This window comes from Felis catus, chromosome F2 (genome assembly GCF_018350175.1).
Source record: "Felis catus isolate Fca126 chromosome F2, F.catus_Fca126_mat1.0, whole genome shotgun sequence".
NCBI classification, from domain to species: Eukaryota; Metazoa; Chordata; class Mammalia; order Carnivora; family Felidae; genus Felis; species Felis catus.
Genome location: NC_058385.1, coordinates 20,820,437 through 20,838,525, shown reverse-complemented (window position 1 = coordinate 20,838,525; position 18,089 = coordinate 20,820,437). Strand labels below are relative to the sequence as shown.

Sequence of the window (18,089 nt, the reverse complement as noted above, 5' to 3'; positions counted from 1 at the left end):
ACTATAACCTACTAACAAAAATATTTATCACTTGTCTATCTAAAGTGGCAAAAAACTAGAAATGATCTAAATGTGGCAACATAAGGAATTGGTAAATAATGGTAGATTCACAAAATGCAACATGACACAGCTACCAAAAAATATTTAACAAAGGTGCAACAGCTGTGAAAATTTTTAATATGGTTCTTAAATTTTATTTTAATTCATTAGTTAACACACAGTGTTATATTAGTTTCAGGTGTACAATATAGTAATTCAACTATTCCGTACATCACCCAGTGCTCATCACCACAAATTCACTTCTTAATCCCCCATCATCTATTTCACCCATCCCCCCACCCACCTCCCCTCTGGTAACAATCAGTTTGTTCTCTAGAGTTAACTTTATATGGTTTCGATTCAGCAATTCTACCTAAGAATCAAGCCTAGGGAAATAGTCACAAATGTGTACGAAGATATGTGCTCTTTGCAAAACCTGTTTTTAGAACAGCAAAAAGTTGAAAACTATTTAGATGACAAGAGACCTAGTTCAATAAGTTAATTTACCTCCATAGCAAAGAATATACTATGCAACTTTTAAAAAGAATGAAGCAGCTCTGTATAAACTGACTTCAGAAGGTCTCCAAGATATGTTAAGCAAAAAAAACAAGTGCCAGAAGGAAAAATATAGCATTTATGGTTTTCAATTATATATGGAGAAAGTAAGGAAGCTGGGAGTAGAAAGTAAATGCAATTTCAATCCTGCAATTAATTACTCTTTTATATTGTTGGAGTTTTTTACAAGAGACATGTACTCATGTATTACTTATATAATCTCTTAAAATAAAAATAATAGGAAATGATACTTTTAAAGAATTTGAATGACTGGAAAAAATGTTTATGCTACTAATGTTAGCTAACATTTACTTAGCCCTATGTGTCAGGCATTAAACTAAATCTTATACAAGATTTAGATGTAAGGTTAAATTTGATGTAAGATTAATTCTTACATCAAATTTAGGAGATAGGTACTACTATTATGACCCCTATTTTATAAATGTGGGATGAATGCAATCCACAGACAAAATCTGTCTGACTTGAAAGATGCTCCCACATTTCGTGGGGTGTGTGTGTCTGGGCCCTTTGCACCGGCCAGTGGTGCTCTCTGGTAAAGGCATGGAATTGGTGGCTGCAGCCTCTAGGCTGGGTAGAAGCAGGGGACTTAAACCAGACCCAGAGCCAGAGCCAATACAGTGGTAGCAAATGGATTGACCATTACTGCTGCAGGATTTGCAGGCTGTTATAATTTTGTAAGCCATAAACCATACGGAGCCTAAAGCAAAACAAGCTTTTCAAAGTCTACCAAAATCTGCCTTCAGTGGTCGCTGTTACAGAGGTGGGTTTGAACCCGAAATGACAAAATGAGAAGCAGCACTAATAGCAGGAGTAAGCTAAAAAAATAATAATAATAAAATAAAAATAAAAAATAAGTAGTAGGCATAAGCTCTACTGCCAATAAAGGAAAAATAAGAGATGCTCATCAACGAATTACGATTTTAAATCACCTAGACAGGAGAGGATCTCCTTATAGCAGCCAAAATCAATGAAGCTAAAGATTTACTACAAGGTCAAGCTAAAAAATGAAGTAAATATGCAATGATTTTTTTTTAATTTTAGAGAGACAGAGAGAGTGGGGGAGAGGGGCAGAGAGATAGAGAGAGAGAATCCCAAGCAGGATCCATGTTCAGCATGGAGCCTGATGTGGGGCTTGATCCTGGGATCATGACCTGAGCCGAAATCAAGAGTCAGACACTCAACAAACTAAGCCACCCAGGTGCTGCATGTGCAATGAATTTTAAGTTCTTATTAGTTTATGTTTAAGAGTGCCAGCTTTTTATAATAAAAGTTTCAAAGCTACAAAAAAAAAGGAAAAAGAAAAAAAGTTTGAGTCAACAGTGTTTTTTTTTTAATTTTCCTAAGTAATTGCCAATATTTCATATAAAAATCCAGATTTTTCACGGCTATCAAAAAACTGAAAGATCTGCTACAATAGGCTAATATTCCTTCATTAGTAGTGGATGCCTCCTACTAATGGGGGCATGCTCTCTCAAGTTCACCACAGTAGTAAGCCACCTAACTTCAGTCATTTCAGCAGCTGGGTCTCAATGCTAATACAGCTACCTACTAGCTGTGTCTCCTTAAACATGTTCTTTTGCCTGCCTATGCCTTATTTTCTTTCACCTGAAATATGGAAATAATAATGGCATATACCTCACAGGGTTGTTGTGAAAACTAAGAAAGGTAATATGTATAATACACATAAACCTCTAGCACTTGGCATACAGTTAGAGCTCAATAAATGTTAAGTTACCATCATTACCTTGCCTGCCTCCCTGATCTCTATAAGCATCTGAGTTTGGCATCTTTGACTTCACTTTCAAGAATGTTAAGTAAAAATACTGTGGCATGTTCTTATGTTGAAGTACTAACCACCAGTGTGACTGTATTTAGAGATAGGCCTCTCAGGAGGTAATTAAGTTTAAAAGGAATAAGGACAGAGCCCTAATCCAATAGGACTGATGCCCTTATAAAACAAAGTGACAGAGGTGCCTGGGTGGCTCAGTTGGTTGAACATCCGACTTTAGCCCAGATCATGATCTCGCATTCATGGGTTCAAGCCCCATGTGCTGACACAGCCTGGAGCCTGCTTCAGATTCTGTGTCTCCCTGTCTCTCTGCCCCTCCCCCTGCTCACACTCTGTCTCTCTCTGTCTCTTAAAAAATAAAATAAAACGTTAAATTTTTTTTCAATGAAGTGACAACACAGACCTATCTCCCCCACACACCCTCCTCCCATACACTCACATGAGGACACAGCAAGAAGGCAGTCATCTGCAACCAACAAAAAGAGGACTCACAAGAAACCAACCCTGCTGGCAACATGATATTGGACTTCTGGACTCCAGAACTGTAAACAATTAATTTCTGTTGTTTAAGCCACATAGTCTGCGGTATTCTGTTATGGCAGCCTGAATAGACTAACACTTGATATGCTCTATAAAGAACATTTATTACTTTAAAAACCAGGAGGGGGCAATGTTACTAAAAACACACACAACCCAATACTTACAGTGTTCTCGTTATTTTACCATGTATAAGTATTTTGTTTAAAAGTCTTCAAAATTATATTAAAAGGTATTTCACTCTTCTTACAGAAAAAAAAAAAAAAGCTCGCTATTACTACTCTTCCTGTCAAGAATGCTGTGGCCAACAGGATAGAAAAAAATAATTTTAAAATCTGAGTTTTCCCTATCCAGCAGGCCTTGAATTTCCCTGCAGTATGCTTCTTATTTTAAAATGAAAGACATCATGCCCAACATAAGCATGGAGTTTAGGAGGATGAAATTTAATCAGAAGGTTCTGTTCAATTGAATTAAATACTTACTTAGAACCTACCATGTGCTATTTTAGGCTTTTGGGATATATCAAATGACAAAAGAGACAAAAATTCCTGCCCTTGTGGAACTTACATCCTAGCAGAGGAAGACAGTCAATTAACAATAAAAATAGTAAGTGAATGAAATATTATACTGGAAGGTGATAACTATTATGGAAAAAAAACACAACTCTAGGAGTTGAGAGTAGAGATAGTCTCATCATGAGTTGAAATTTTATTTTTTTTAATTTTTTTAATATTTACTTATTTTTGATAGAACACAAGGTGGGGGGGGGAAGAGAAGAGAGAGGGAGACACAGAATCTGAAGCAGGTGCCAGGCTCTGAGCTGTCAGCACAGAGCCCGATGAGGGGCTCAAACCCACAGACCATGAGATCGTGACCTGAGCTGAAGTCGGTCCCCCAACTGACTAAGCCACCTGGGTGCCCCCCATTATGAGTTGCAATTTTAACTAGAATAGTCAGGACAGGCCTCACTGAGGAGGTAGGCAAATGAGTAATGAAATTAGTTATATCTATATCATGTAGAAAAGTTTTCCAGGTGAAAAGAACAGCTAGTTTGAAAATCTAATGTACTAGATTTCAAATATATCCTCCAGAAACAAAAGCTCCACCAAAAATTGGCAAATTCCTTACCATGGTCATACTGGATGTGTTCAATGTGCATCCAAACCCTGTTCTAATATCATTCTAAAAAATATAGTATTTTTGTAAGTTTTTATTTAAATTCTAGTTAATATATAGTATATAATATCAGTTTCAGGAGAATTTAGTGATTCATCACTTACATGTAATACCCAGTGCTCATCACAAGTGCCCTCCTTAATACTGATTACTCATTTGGCCCATCGCCCGCCCACCTCCCCTCCAGCAACTCTTAGTTTGTTCTCTATCATTAAGAGTCTCTAATGGTTTGCCTCCCTCTTTTTTTTCTCCCTGCCCCTATGTGCATCTGTTTTGTTTCTTAAATTCCACATATGAGTGAAATCATATGGTATTTGTCTTTCTCTGACTGACTTATTTTGCTAGACATAATACACTCTAGCTCCAACCACATCACTGCAAATGGCAAGATTTCATTCTTTTCGATGGCTGAGTAATGTTCCATTGTATAGATATACACATCTTCTTTATCCATTCATCAGTCAATAGATCTTTGGGCTCTTTCCATAATTTGGCTATTGTTGATAATGCTGCTGTGAACATTGGGTTGCATGTGCCCCTTCCAATCAGTATTTTTGTATCTGTTTTGGGTAAATACCTAGTAGTGCAATTGTTGGGTCATAGAGTAGTCCCATTTTTAATTTTAAAAATGAAATTTGTTAAGCTTCACTACCTAGGGAAAAGAATATCACATATATAATGGAAGAACAGATAATAGTAACAATAGATACCACTGCTGAGGGTTTACTATGTGTGAAGTATTTTTAGACACATTTTATTTAATACTCACAAATCTCTATGAGAAGGGTATTATTGGCCAGAATTCTGAGGCTTGTGAGTTATCTCTAATGAGTAAACTGACTTTAATGTAGATAATTTCCTTAACGTTACAGACCTAAGCACTCCATGGGTACATTTCTTAATCACTATCCCCACAAAGATAGTTTCCTTTACCTGGCCTGGATATGCAAATCACTTGCAATTCTGAAACAAATTTTACAAAATGGCAAAAATAATTCCTAAGTTATTGGCAAAACATCAGACTCAATAGACTGATCCGACATGGCAACTTCTATATTCCTAACTTAGTCAGGCAGAACATAATGCCAACTGGAAAGAAAACTACATAGCAAGGCAATAAACACAGCAGCTCTCATAAAGAGGCTCTCCAGCTCCTTCAATGACCACATAGTTGCATAAATTATATAAAGGATGGTTCCTATCTATCCCTACAGTATAATCACTGTTCCATTTATCACCTTAGGACAAATAATACCACCTACAAAATTTGACTTCATAGAGAATTTGTGATACGTGCTGACTTAATAGGACAGTTTCAATCCAATTTCAGTCAAAGGTCAACCCAGCTATGTGGCTAACTGGCTGCCAGCCAAAATAAATAACCTTTGCCCGCTGTGTGGGATCTCTTTGCAATAATCCAGACATCCGAAGAAATAAAAACTAGCAAACTTTCGTTTGTTAACCAAATTCAATACATATAAAATACAGACTTACTTGTCAAGTATAAAAAGCTGTCTTTAACTCAAAGTCCCTTCTGGAAAATCTTCATCCTTGGCATCTTTTATTTCTTCTTCACTGAAAATAAGTGTCATTAAAGGGTATGTAAACCTTTAAGATCGAATACTAAAATGAAACTGAAATCATCTGTTAGTCATATTATGGGATTTCCTCATCTAGTGATAACAGAGTTTATGTCACTGGAACTTACAGTACACCCTTTCATAACTATCACATTGGGAGAAGGAATCACATGGCCCCTTTTATAAGTTAACTAGGTTACAAGGTTTTACTGTATTCAAAATTTAAGTTTCAAGAAAATACAATTTGCTTCCCAGCATATCCAAGTAGATGACAAGTGTATGAAAAGGAAGAAGAGAGATTGTTCAATTTGAAGTACGCTGATAAAGAAATTTACGAAGTATTTTTAACTTAGTACCACCTACCTTTTTCAAACTATATACCTTCTCAAACCCTATGCCCCAAGAACATATGATTATTGGTTTTTCTTCCCCAAATAAATACTACAGTTCTTCTATTTCCAAGCCTTTTCTCAACATTATTTACTGTTTAGAATACCCTTCCTACCTCCACCTACCTGATCAAGTTCTATCAGTCCTTTAAGAATCAGTTCAAAGCCCTACCACCTTTAAGCTTTCCCAGATCTTCCCAGTTAATTTGATTCTCCCCTTCCCCCTTGCAATCCCACCACTTCAACTATACTTCTCTAGGATTTACCCACACATGCTTTAAAATAAGATAATGTATGTCTCCTTCCTAGTTATAAACCTCTAGAAAGCCAACTAACATTTTTAACACCCCCCCATATGTCTACAACAATACGTTGCACATTGTAGGCAGATGATAAATGATTGTAAATAAATTAACTGAACAGAATATAAAATATTTCATCTTATTTCTTGAAGAAGGGCTTTAACTTCAAGTCACATTTCTAAACATATCCACAAAGACAATTTTGTATCAGCAGCCTAGAACTCTTCTGAGCTCAACACATATATCCAACTGTCTATATATTTCTTCACCAGAATATCCCATAATCATCCTAACTTCAGTTTGTCCAAACCAAGTTCACTACCCAATCTCTGTTCCTCCTCTTCTGCTGGTGTCTAATGTCTCAAATCAAGTCACTCAACTTTTATATTATTTGTTGGGTCCATTCTCTGCCAAATGAAGAGCTTGGCAACGGATTAAAAGAACTTGAGATGGAACCCACAAAGGAAAGTCTAACTTAAAACAAAAAGTCAAGGGATAGAAGAATGGAGCTGCCCACAAGTCCCAGAAATTATTGTTCCACCATTTTCTCAAAGGTTGGCTGACTTTCCAGCTCAGGGATTTTAAAAAAGGAAAATGGAAGTAGCTTCCTGACTGAATACCCATTAAGTGATGGCTACAAATAAATAAAATTGGGAAGTTGAAAATGCCTGATGTGGGGAATTTTTATGATTCTTCCAAACATTTTTTTTAAAGGGCATATTGCCAGCCTTCCTATTACAACGGGGATAATTTACGTGATTATTTCAGCAAAGGTTTTTGAAACACTTTTCCATTAAAAGTACATCTTTGAGACACAAGGCAAAGAAAATGTTATACATGATACAGGTGTGTCTTTCAAGAAATCTGGAATAGTAAACTAATAATTTGCAAAATAAATATTGTACAAATTAATAGCAGTCTTTTCTTCAGAAATACCCGCAAAAAAAAAAAAAAAAAGTTAAACTGTGTTTCCTAAATTTTAGAACCACAAGCATCTACTGTCAATTTCTCATTTGTTTTGAAAAAGAAGTGGGCTGGGACAGTGAAGATGATCTAGATCGCTTTTGAGGTAGGGCTTACAGACGATTGTCGTAACTCAATGAAACTGATCATAGGATCTGTGCATTTCCTTTTAGGTAACTTGTAACTAGATTTTTTTTTTTAATAGGTAGCAGTGGTTAATACTGGGATAGTTAGTGCTGAACAGCTTAGAAATGGACTCCTTATAGAGAAAATAACTCCCTTAGGTCTTAGGCACACAACTCCTCAAGGCCGACCGAGGCGTCTGGGCAGGAACACGGCCCGCGGAGGGAGTGACAAGCTCCTTGAACGTGACCAGATGGGGGCAAAGCAGCAGACGCTGAGCGGGGGTTCATAGCTGTCACCTGGGCAAGTCTCCAAATCGTTTTTCATTTGTAAAGCGGCCATAAAAATAGCGCCTACGTCTTAATGTTGTGAGGGTTAAATAGTGTCTAGAGAAAGCACTCAGCATAGCAGTAAGGACGAAGTAAATATTAGCTGCCGCTATTATAAAAGATTCACAAGCTCCTTCACACACACACACACACACACACACACACACACACACACACACACACACACACGCGCCATGGCCGAAAAACAACGAGAGGCCAGTGTTTTGTAACCAACCCCACACCTGCCTGCCCTTTGCTCCACTACAAGACTTCCTGGGTTAAAATGTCTCTCGACCACTGAGATGAACTCGCCTGTCTGGACACAAATCCCTGTGAAGGCACCAGGCCCTGTGACAGGCGACAGTGCCCGACGAGCCGGAACCCAACACGGCCTCGAGACGCCTCGAGCCATGCGCCTTCGCTCACCCGCCCTCCCGCCGGTGCCCGCGCAGCCCGGGAGGCGACCTTTGACCTCTGGCCCCGCCCCCAGCACAGCTGAGTTCTCCTCCCTTCGGGCGAGCGCGGCGTCAGCTCAGCTGACTGCCGGCCCCGCCCCGAGCCTAGTCTCCAGTTCCGCGCTCAGGTCTCCGCGCGTCGGCGGGTGGCGGAAACCGAGATGTCGACTATCCTGCAGCGCGTCGAGCGGCTGTCCAGCAGGGTGGTGCGCGTTCTGGGCTGTAACCCGGGACCCATGACCCTGCAGGGCACCAACACCTACTTGGTAGGGACCGGCAGCAGGTAAACGTCCCTCTTCCTCTCCGACAAGCACCCGGGCCTGCGGGACACACGGAACTGGGGTTGCGACGACTGCTCGCCGGAGACGGAGAGGCTGTGAGCCGGCACCCTGGAGCTCAGTGACCTGCCCGGGCCAGGCTGCCCCACTCGGGACCACCGTCAGACGCCCCGATTCCAGCCATCCCCTAAATCACTGTAGTACCGGGTGGTAGCCCCTCTAACTGACAAATAGCCGATGGGGAGAAATAATGGAGGAGGGGGAACCTTACTGTTTTTGAAACCCCACTTACTTTGCTTGATGTTGAATGTCAGAGTGAGTGTATTTAAGATGTTGAGAAATTAGGATCGCCTAGAGTTAGTAATCCAGAAAAGCGTTTACTTTGCTCACCTTCTGCCTTTGACCTAGTGTTTTGCTCAGAGTATAAATTGCCCTTCACGAAAGTAGATTTCTTGTGCTGAGACCTTTTTCTTAATTCAGCAGCAGAGGGCAGGATTTTCTTGCTTGCAAATTGCTCAAGTCTAGAGCCCCCCCCCCCCCCCCAGCTCTTGGGAAAGAGGAGCCCACTAACAGATTTTGGGTTTTGTTACTATTGTGTGGCCTCATTTAAGTTATTTTGTTGGTGGAATAACCTATCTGTATTTCTAAGATTTTTCTCTTATTCAGCTGCATTTTTTTAGTGTAATTCTGCAGAAGTGGGGAGGTGTTGTACTGCACAAATGTGCATTGAACAGTTTTTGTAGGCTTCGTCTTTAGTATATATCCTATGTAATACAAAATAAAAATAAGATAATAGTTTTCCTTGAACCTAGAATTTAATCGTATATTTCAAGACGTGATTTCCAAAAACAGTTTAGTAAGAATAATTGGAGTTTTCATTTGAAGTGTCTGCTGTATTTGCTGAATGTTAGATGGAGCAGGATGAAAGGAAGTGGAAGTATTAAAGTCAGGAAAACAAAACTTTAGGAATCGGAAATGCTAAAGTCAGGAAAACAAAACTTAAGTTCAGAGTAACAAGGTAGGATCAAGTAGGTACAAAAGCTTTGCTTTGGGCTGCCTCCAGAACTAGAAGGATAGAAAATTCAGCAGAAAACATACCTCAGAGCTAGGATAGACTCTGTCTTGGCTGGGACTCCCTCACCCCAGGAAGTCCCTAGGTCAGCGTGTCATCTTAAACTAGTTCCCACGTCAGTACCATGATAAAATGGAATATAGTCAGAATTACCCTGAGAAGTCTCTTAGGAGGCACTAAGTTGGAGGTCGTGTACTATCTAACAATGAGTTCAGTGCAGCCTGCTTTTCTTCCAGCAATGAAGCAGATGGCTGGTTCTGTTTGAAAACCAGATGACGAAGTTGGCTTGCATTTAGGGGCCATGTTGTACGAAAAATACATACTGTATCTTTAAACACTGGAATCACTTTCACTGTAGCAGAGTGCTTGTGGTAAAAGGGACATAGAGAACCTGGAAGTGACTAAGGGAAACTTTCATAGTCTCCCACTTTATACTGCTTATGTTACCACTCACGTCAACTCATGGGGTGAAATGGCCAGTGGAATCGCTCATATATGACATATATATGACGAATTCCTACAGTGGAGCTAGAATAACGTGCAGATGATGTTACTCTACTGTATAAAGTAGAAGTCAGGTGGCAAGAGATGAATATTAATTTGGTACAAATAAGAGATCAGATATTGGTATCCACTTGTTCTGCACAAAACAGTTCTAAGATCACAGGTGGTGCTTATATCACCAAACCTAGTGGCATTTCTCCATTCCTATCTTATTTGGACTTCAGGACCTTTTGACACTATTGACCATTCCCTCGATTTACTAACACCACAGTCTCCTGGTTTCCTCTTACCTCTCTAGCTATTATTTCTCAATCTTCTTTATAGAATCAGCCTCTTTAGCAGATCTTTAAGTGTGTGAGTTCCTCAGGATATAATCGTAGTTTCTCTTCTATTCTCATGCTATATTCTCTATCTAGGGGATCTTGTCTACTTCCTTGGCTTCACGTATTATCTATCCATTAATACCTCCCAACGTTATAGCTCCAGTTTAGGTGAAATACAAACTTGGTCTTCAGACTAGGATATCCAGCTCCTTTTCTTAAATCTCTACTTGGATGACACAGCCACTTGAAACTCAGTGTTTCACAAGCTGAAGTCCTGTGCTTTCCACCAAACCTGGTCCTCTTCCAGTCATCCGTATCTCGGTAAACAGAACCATCCCCACATTTGATCGGTGCAAATGCTTAGCACCCTCCCTGCCACTTCTCAGCTTCCTGTACACACTTCCACGCCATTTGGAGGATCTCTCCATGTCCACTTCTGTCACCCAGACTGCGCCAGTATGACTGCTGCTTACGCTTCTAGAAAGCCTAACTGGCTTCTCTGGAACTGTTTTTGTCCTTCTTTAATCTATTCTCCCCCATGTGGCAGGAATAGTATTTTCAAAATTAAAATTAGAAGGTCTTGCATTTGTGGCTTCCACTTGTCTCATCAACCTCATCTACAACCCTTCTCCATCCCAGCCAGATGGGTTGTATTCATTCTGCCCCCTGGCTTTCATGCAGGTTTTCCCCTAAGTCTCCCACTTATCCCTCTCCTCTTTACCAAGCTATCTTCACTCATCCTGTAGAGTTCAGGATGAACTCTTCCAAAATATTTCTTCAAGGAAGCTGTCCCTGGCCCCTTAGACTATGTTAGGTTGACATAATGCACTGTGTTAGCACTCTATGCTTTTCATGGTCCTTGTCTTAGTGGGGAAAAAAATGATTTTTTTTCTTTTTTGTTTTTTGTTTTTTGTTTTGAAACTTATTGTCAAATTAATTTCCATACAACACCCAGTGCTCATCCCAAAAGGTGCCCTCCTCAATACCCATCACCTACCCTCCTCTCCCTCCCACCCCCCATCAACCCTCAGTTTGTTCTCAGTTTTTAAGAGTCTCTTATGCTTTGGCTCTCTCCCACTCTAACCTATGTTTGTTTGTTTGTTTGTTTGTTTGTTTGTTTTTTCCCCACCCCCATGGGTTTCTGTTAAGTTTCTCAGGATCCACATAAGAGTGAAACCATATGGTATCTGTCTTTCTCTGTATGGCTTATTTCACTTAGCATCACACTCTCCAGTTCCATCTGTGTTGCTACAAAGGGCCATATTTCGTTCTTTCTCATTGCCACATAGTACTCCATTGTGTATTTAAACCACAATTTCTTTATCCATTCATCAGTTGATGGACATTTAGGCTCTTTCCATAATTTGGCTATTGTTGAGAGTGCTACTATAAACATTGGGGTACAAGTGCCCCTATGCATCAGCACTCCTGTATCCCTTGGGTAAATTCCTAGCAGTGCTACTGCTGGGTCATAGGGTAGGTCTATTTTTAATTTTGTGAGGAACCTTCCACTGTTTTCCAGAGTGGCTGCACCAATTTGCATTCCCACCAACAGTGCAAGAGGGTTCCCGTTTCTCCACATCCTCGCCAGCATGTATAGTCTCCTGATTTGTTCATTTTGGCCACTCTGACTGGCGTGAGGTGATATCTGACTGTGGTTTTGATATGTATTTCCCTGATGAGGAGCGACGTTGAGCATCTTTTCATGTGCCTGTTGGTCATCTGGATGTCTTCTTTAGACTTTAGAGAAGTGTCTGTTCATGTTTTCTGCCCATTTCTTCACTGGGTTATTTGTTTTTTGGGTGTGGAGTTTGGTCAGCTCTTTATAGATTTTGGATACTAGTCCTTTGTCTGATATGTCATTTACAAATATCTTTTCCCATTCCGTTGGTTGCCTTTTAGTTTTGTTGGTTGTTTCCTTTGCTGTGCAGAAGCTTTTTATCTTCATGAGGTCCCAGTAGTTCATTTTTGCTTTTAATTCCCTTGCCTTTGGGGATGTGTCAAGTAAGAAATTGCTACGACTGAGGTCAGAGAGGTCTTTTCCTGCTTTCTCCTCTAGGGTTTTGATGGTTTCCTGTCTCACATTCAGGTCCTTTATCCATTTTGAGTTTATTTTTGTGAATGGTGTGAGAAAGTGGTCTAGTTTCAACCTTCTGCCTGTTGCTGTCCAGTTCTCCCAGCACCATTTGTTAAACAGACTGTCTTTTTTCCATTGGATGTTCTTTCCTGCTTTGTCAAAGATTAGTTGGCCATACTTTTGTGGGTCTAGTTCTGGGGTTTCTATTCTATTCCATTAGTCTAGGTGTCTCTTTTTGTGGCAATACCATGCTGTCTTGATGGTTACAGCCTTGTAGTAGAGGCTAAAGTCTGGGATTGTGATGCCTCCTGCTTTGGTCTTCTTCAAAATTACTTTGGCTATTCGGGGCCTTTTGTGGTTCCATATGAATTTTAGGATTGCTTGTTCTAGCTTCGAGAAGAATGCTGGTGCAATTTGGATTGGGATTGCATTGAATGTGTAGATAGCTTTGGGTAGAATTGACATTTTGACAATATTTATTCTTCCAATCCATGAGCACAGAATGTTTTTCCATTTCTTTATATCTTCTTCAATTTCCTTCATAAGCTTTCTATAGTTTTCAGCATACAGATCTTTTACATCTTTGGTTAGATTTATTCCTAGGTATTTTATGCTTCTTGGTGCAATTGTGAATGGGATCAGTTTCTTTCTTTGTCTTTCCGTTGCTTCATTATTAGTGTATAAGAATGCAACTGACTTCTGTACATTGATTTTGTATCCTGCGACTTTGCTGAATTCATGTATCAGTTCTAGCAGACTTTTGGTGGAGTCTATCGGATTTTCCATGTATACTATCATGTCATCTGCAAAAAGTGAAAGCTTGACTTCATCTTTGCCAATTTTGATGCCTTTGATTCCCTTTTGTTGTCTGATTGCTGATGCTAGAACTTCCAACACTATGTTAAACAACAGCAGTGTCGTGTTCCTGATCTCAGGGAAAAAGCTCTCAGTTTTTCCCCATTGAGGATGATGTTAGCTGTGGGCTTTTCATAAATGGCTTTTATGATGTTTAAGTATGTTCCTTCTATCCCGACTTTCTCGAGGGTTTTTATTAAGAAAGTTTGCTGAATTTTGTCAAAAGCCTTTTCTGCATCAGTAGACAGGATCATATGGTTCTTATCTTTTCTTTTATTAATGTGATGTATCACGTTGATTGATTTGCGAATGTTGAACCAGCCCTGCATCCCAGGAATGAATCCCACTTGATCATGGTGAATAATTCTTTTTATATGCTGTTGAATTCTATTTGCTAGTATCTTATTGAGAATTTTTGCATCCATATTTATCAGGAATATTGGCCTGTAGTTCTCTTTTTTTACTGGGTCTCTGTCTGGTTTAGGAATCAAAGTAATACTGGTTTCATAGAATGAGTCTGGAAGTTTTCCTTCCCTTTCTGTTTCTTGGAATAGCTTGAGAAGGATAGGTATTATCTCTGCTTTAAACGTCTGGTAGAACTCCCCTGGGAAGCCATCTGGTCCTGGACTCTTATTTGTTGGGAGATTTTTGATAACTGATTCAATTTCTTCGCTGGTTATGAGTCTGTTCAAGCTTTCTATTTCCTCCTGATTGAGTTTTGGAAGAGTGTGGGTGTTCAGGAATTTGTCCATTTCTTCCAGGTTGTCCAGTTTGTTGGCATATAATTTTTCATAGTATTCCCTGATAATTGCTTGTATCTCTGAGGGATTGGTTGTAATAATTCCACTTTCATTCATGATTTTATCTATTTGGGTCATCTCCCTTTTCTTTTTGAGAAGCCTGGCCAGAGGTTTATCAATTTTGTTTATTTTTTCAAAAAACCAACTCTTGGTTTCATTGATCGGCTCTACAGTTTTTTCAGAATCTATATTGTTTATTTCTGCTCTGATCTTATTATTTCTCTTCTTCTGCTGGGTTTAGGCTGCCTTTGCTGTTCTGCTTCTAGTTCCTTTAGGTGTGCTGTTAGATTTTATATTTGGGATTTTTCTTGTTTTGAGATAGGCCTGGATTGCAATGTATTTTCCTCTCAGGACTGCCTTCGCTGCATCCCAAAGCGTTTGGATTGTTGTCTTTTCATTTTTGTTTGTTTCCATATATTTTTTAATTTCTTCTCTAATTGCCTGGTTGACCCATTCTTTCTTTACTAGGGTGTTCTTTAACCTCCATGCTTTTGGAGGTTTTCCAGACTTTTTCCTGTGGTTGATTTCAAGCTTCATTGCATTGTGGTCTGAAAGTATGCATGGTATGATCTCAATTCTTGTATACTTATGAAGGGCTGTTTTGTGACCCAGTATGTGATCTATCTTGGAGAATGTTCCATGTGCACTCGAGAAGAAAGTATATTCTGTTGCTTTGGGATGCAGAGTTCTAAATATATCTGTCAAGTCCATCTGATCCAATGTCTCATTCAGGGCCCTTGTTTCTTTATTGACTGTGTGTCTAGATGATCTGTCCATTTCTGTAAGTGGAGTGTTAAAGTCCCCTGCAATTACCACATTCTTATCAATAAGGTTGCTTATGTTTATGAGTAATTGTTTTATATATTTGGGGGCTCCCGTATTCGGGCATAGACATTTATAATTGTTAGCTCTTCCTGATGAATAGACCCTGTAATTATTATATAATGCCCTTCTTCATCTCTTGTTACAGCCTTTAAAGTTTAGTTTGTCTGATATAAGTATGGCTACTCCAGCTTTCTTTTGACTTCCAGTAGCATGATAAATAGTTCTCCATCCCCTCACTTTCAATCTGAAGGTGTCCTCAGGTCTAAAATGAGTCTCTTGTAGACAGCAAATAGATGGGTCTTGTTTTTTTATTCATTCTGATACCCTATATCTTTTGGTTGGCACATTTAGTCCATTTACATTCAGTGTTATTATAGAAAGATACAGGTTTAGAGTCATTGTGATATCTGTAGGTTTCATGCTTGTAGCGATGTCTCTGGTACTTTGTCTCACAGGATCCCCCTTAGGATCTCTTGTAGGGCTGGTTTAGTGGTGACGAATTCCTTCAGGTTTTGTTTGTTTGGGAAGACCTTTATCTCTCCTTCTATTCTAAATGACAGACTTGCTGGATAGAGGATTCTCGGCTGCATATTTTTTGCTGTTCATCACATTGAAGATTTTCTGCCATTCCTTTCTGGCCTGCCAAGTTTCAGTAGAGAGATCGGTCACGAGTCTTACAGGTCTCCCTTTATATGTTAGAGCATGTTTATCCCTAGCTGCTTTCAGAATTTTCTCTTTATCCTTGTATTTTGCCAGTTTCACTATGATATGTCGTGCAGAAGATAGATTCAAGTTACGTCTGAAGGGAGTTCTCTGTGCCTCTTGGATTTCAGTGCCTTTTTCCTTCCCCAGTTCAGGGAAGTTCTCAGCTATTATTTCTTCAAGTACACCTTCAGCACCTTTCCCTCTCTCTTCCTCCTCTGGAATACCAATTATACGTAGATTATTTCTCTTTAGTGCATCACTTTGTTCTCTAATTTTCCCCTCATACTCCTGGATTTTCTTATCTCTCTTTTTCTCAGTTTCCTGTTTTTCCATAATTTTATCTTCTAGTTCACCTATTCTCTCCTCTGCCTCTTCAATCTGAGCCATGGTCATCCGCATTTTATTCTGCAGTTCATTTATAGCATTTTTTAGCTCCTCCTGACTGTTCCTTAGTCCCTTGATCTCTGTAGCAATAGATTCTCTGCTGTCCTTTATACTGTTTTCAAGCCCAGCGATTAATTTTGTGACTGTTATTCTAAATTCACTTTCTGTTATATTGTTTAAATGGTTTTTGATCAGTTTGTTAGCTGTCGTTCTTTCCTGGAGGTTTTTTTTGAGGGGAATTCTTCTGTTTTGTCATTTTGGATAGTCCCTGGAGTGGTGCGGGACTTCGGGGAACTTCCCCTGTGCTGTCTTGAATAACTTGCATTGGTGGGCGGGGCCGCAGTCAGACCTGATGTCTGCCCCTAGCCCACCGCTGGGGCCACAGTCAGACTGGTGTGTGTCTTCTCTTCCTCTCTCCTAGGGGCGGGATTCACTGTGTGGTGGCGTGGCCCATCTCGGCTACTTGCACACTGCCAGGCTTGTGGTGCTGGGGATCTGGCATATTAACTGGGGTGGGTAGGCAAGGTGCACGGGGGCAGGAGGGGCAGGCTCAGCTCGCTTTTCCTTCGGAGACCTGCTTCGGGAGGGGCCCTGCAGCACCGGGAGGGAGTCAGACCCGCCACTGGAGGGATGGATCCGCAGAAACACAGCGTTGGGTGTTTGCGCGGTGCAGGCAAGTTCCCTGGCAGGAATCGGTTCCCTTTGGGATTTTGGCTGGGGGATGGGCGAGGGAGATGGCACTGGCAAGCACCTTTGTTCTCCGCCAAGCTGCGCTCTGTCGTCCGGGGATCAACAACTCTCCCTCCAGTTGTCCTCCAGCCCTCCCATTCTCTGAGCAGAGCTGTTAACTTATAACCTTCCAGGTGTTAAGTCCCACTTGCTGTCCGAACACACTCCGTCTGGCCCCTCCGCTTTGTCAGCCAGACTCGGGGGCTCTGCTTTGCCGGCGGGCCTCCCCTCCGCCCCGGCTCCCTCCCGCCAGTCCGTGTAGCGCGCACCGCCTCGCCACCCTTCCTACCCTCGTCCATGGACCTCTCGTCTGCGCTTGGCTCCGGAGAATCCGTTCTGCTAGTCTTCTGGTGGTTTTCTGGGTTATTTAGGCAGGTGTAGGTGGAATCTAAGTGATCAGCAGGACGCCATGAGCCCAGCGTCCTCCTACGCCGCCATCTTTCCTCCAAAAAATGAATTTTTGTGTAAGAAGAAACTTCATGTCTTTCCTCACTTCCACTGCCCACCAAACTAAGTGCAATGAAGGCTTACTCATCACTGTATCCCCAGCACCTCACACAGAGCTTTGTACATGCTGCAGTAGTACAGTAAATATTTGCTGAATGAATGAATGAGGGTTCTCTAGGTTTTCTTTTCATTTTCAGTACTATGATTCAAAGATTTCTGAATAACTGCAGTTGTAGCTGGTATTCTTCATTCTCATTAGCCTGTGTATGCCAAATAAATTTCCCTAAAGCATTACTAACCATCCTGTGATGCCCAGTACACAGGTATTCGGTAAACATTTGAGTGGACAAATAATAGCCAGATCTTCTGACAAGTGTTTCCGTGTTCCTCCTCTGCTCAAGAATCTCCAAAAGCTGGGGCACCTGGGTGGCTCAGTCGGTTGAGCGTCCGACTTCGGCTCAGGTCATGATCTCACGGTTCATGGGGTGTGAGCCCTGCGTCAGGCTCTGTGCTGACAGCTCGGGTCCTGGAGCCTACTTTGGATTCTGTGTCTCCCTCTCTCTCCCTGCCCCTCTCCCACTCATGCTCTGTCTTTCTCTCTCTCTCAAAAATAAATAAACATAAAAAAAAAGAATCTCCAAAAGCTGCAAGTTTAACCTTTACTATCAAAATTGTAACTCCCTTGATGGCAAATAGTATATCTTTTAATAGGAAAAGGCAGTCTAATGTAGCAACTAGAGTTAAGACTCTGTACCTAAATCTGGATCCTAGCTTATGACTTCGGACAAGACAGTTGACTCTCTTAAGCTTCAGATTCCTTATTTGTGCAATG

At 40.6% G+C, this 18,089-nt stretch overlaps 2 protein-coding genes across 3 annotated transcripts in view; one reads left to right on the top strand and one right to left on the bottom strand.

Moving 5' to 3' along the window:
• Positions 1 to 8,178, bottom strand: part of XKR9 (XK related 9) — a 37,999-nt gene extending 29,821 nt beyond the window's left edge. Inside the window, exons 1-3 of one of the 2 annotated variants that reach the window (XM_045050267.1) lie at positions 8,046 to 8,178; positions 5,612 to 5,692; positions 2,844 to 2,946 (exon numbers count right to left, since the gene is read on the bottom strand). The gene's annotated coding sequence lies outside the window, so the exon portion shown is untranslated. The remainder of the gene's footprint in view (positions 1 to 2,843; positions 2,947 to 5,611; positions 5,693 to 8,045) is intronic. The other variant, XM_023248677.2, reaches the window with a different exon arrangement.
• Positions 8,179 to 8,408: 230 nt separating this feature from the next.
• Positions 8,409 to 18,089, top strand: part of LACTB2 (lactamase beta 2) — a 32,199-nt gene continuing 22,518 nt past the window's right edge. Inside the window, exon 1 of the mRNA XM_003999877.6 lies at positions 8,409 to 8,541. Coding sequence (XP_003999926.1) covers positions 8,420 to 8,541 — 122 coding nt within the window. The 5' untranslated portion in view covers positions 8,409 to 8,419. The remainder of the gene's footprint in view (positions 8,542 to 18,089) is intronic.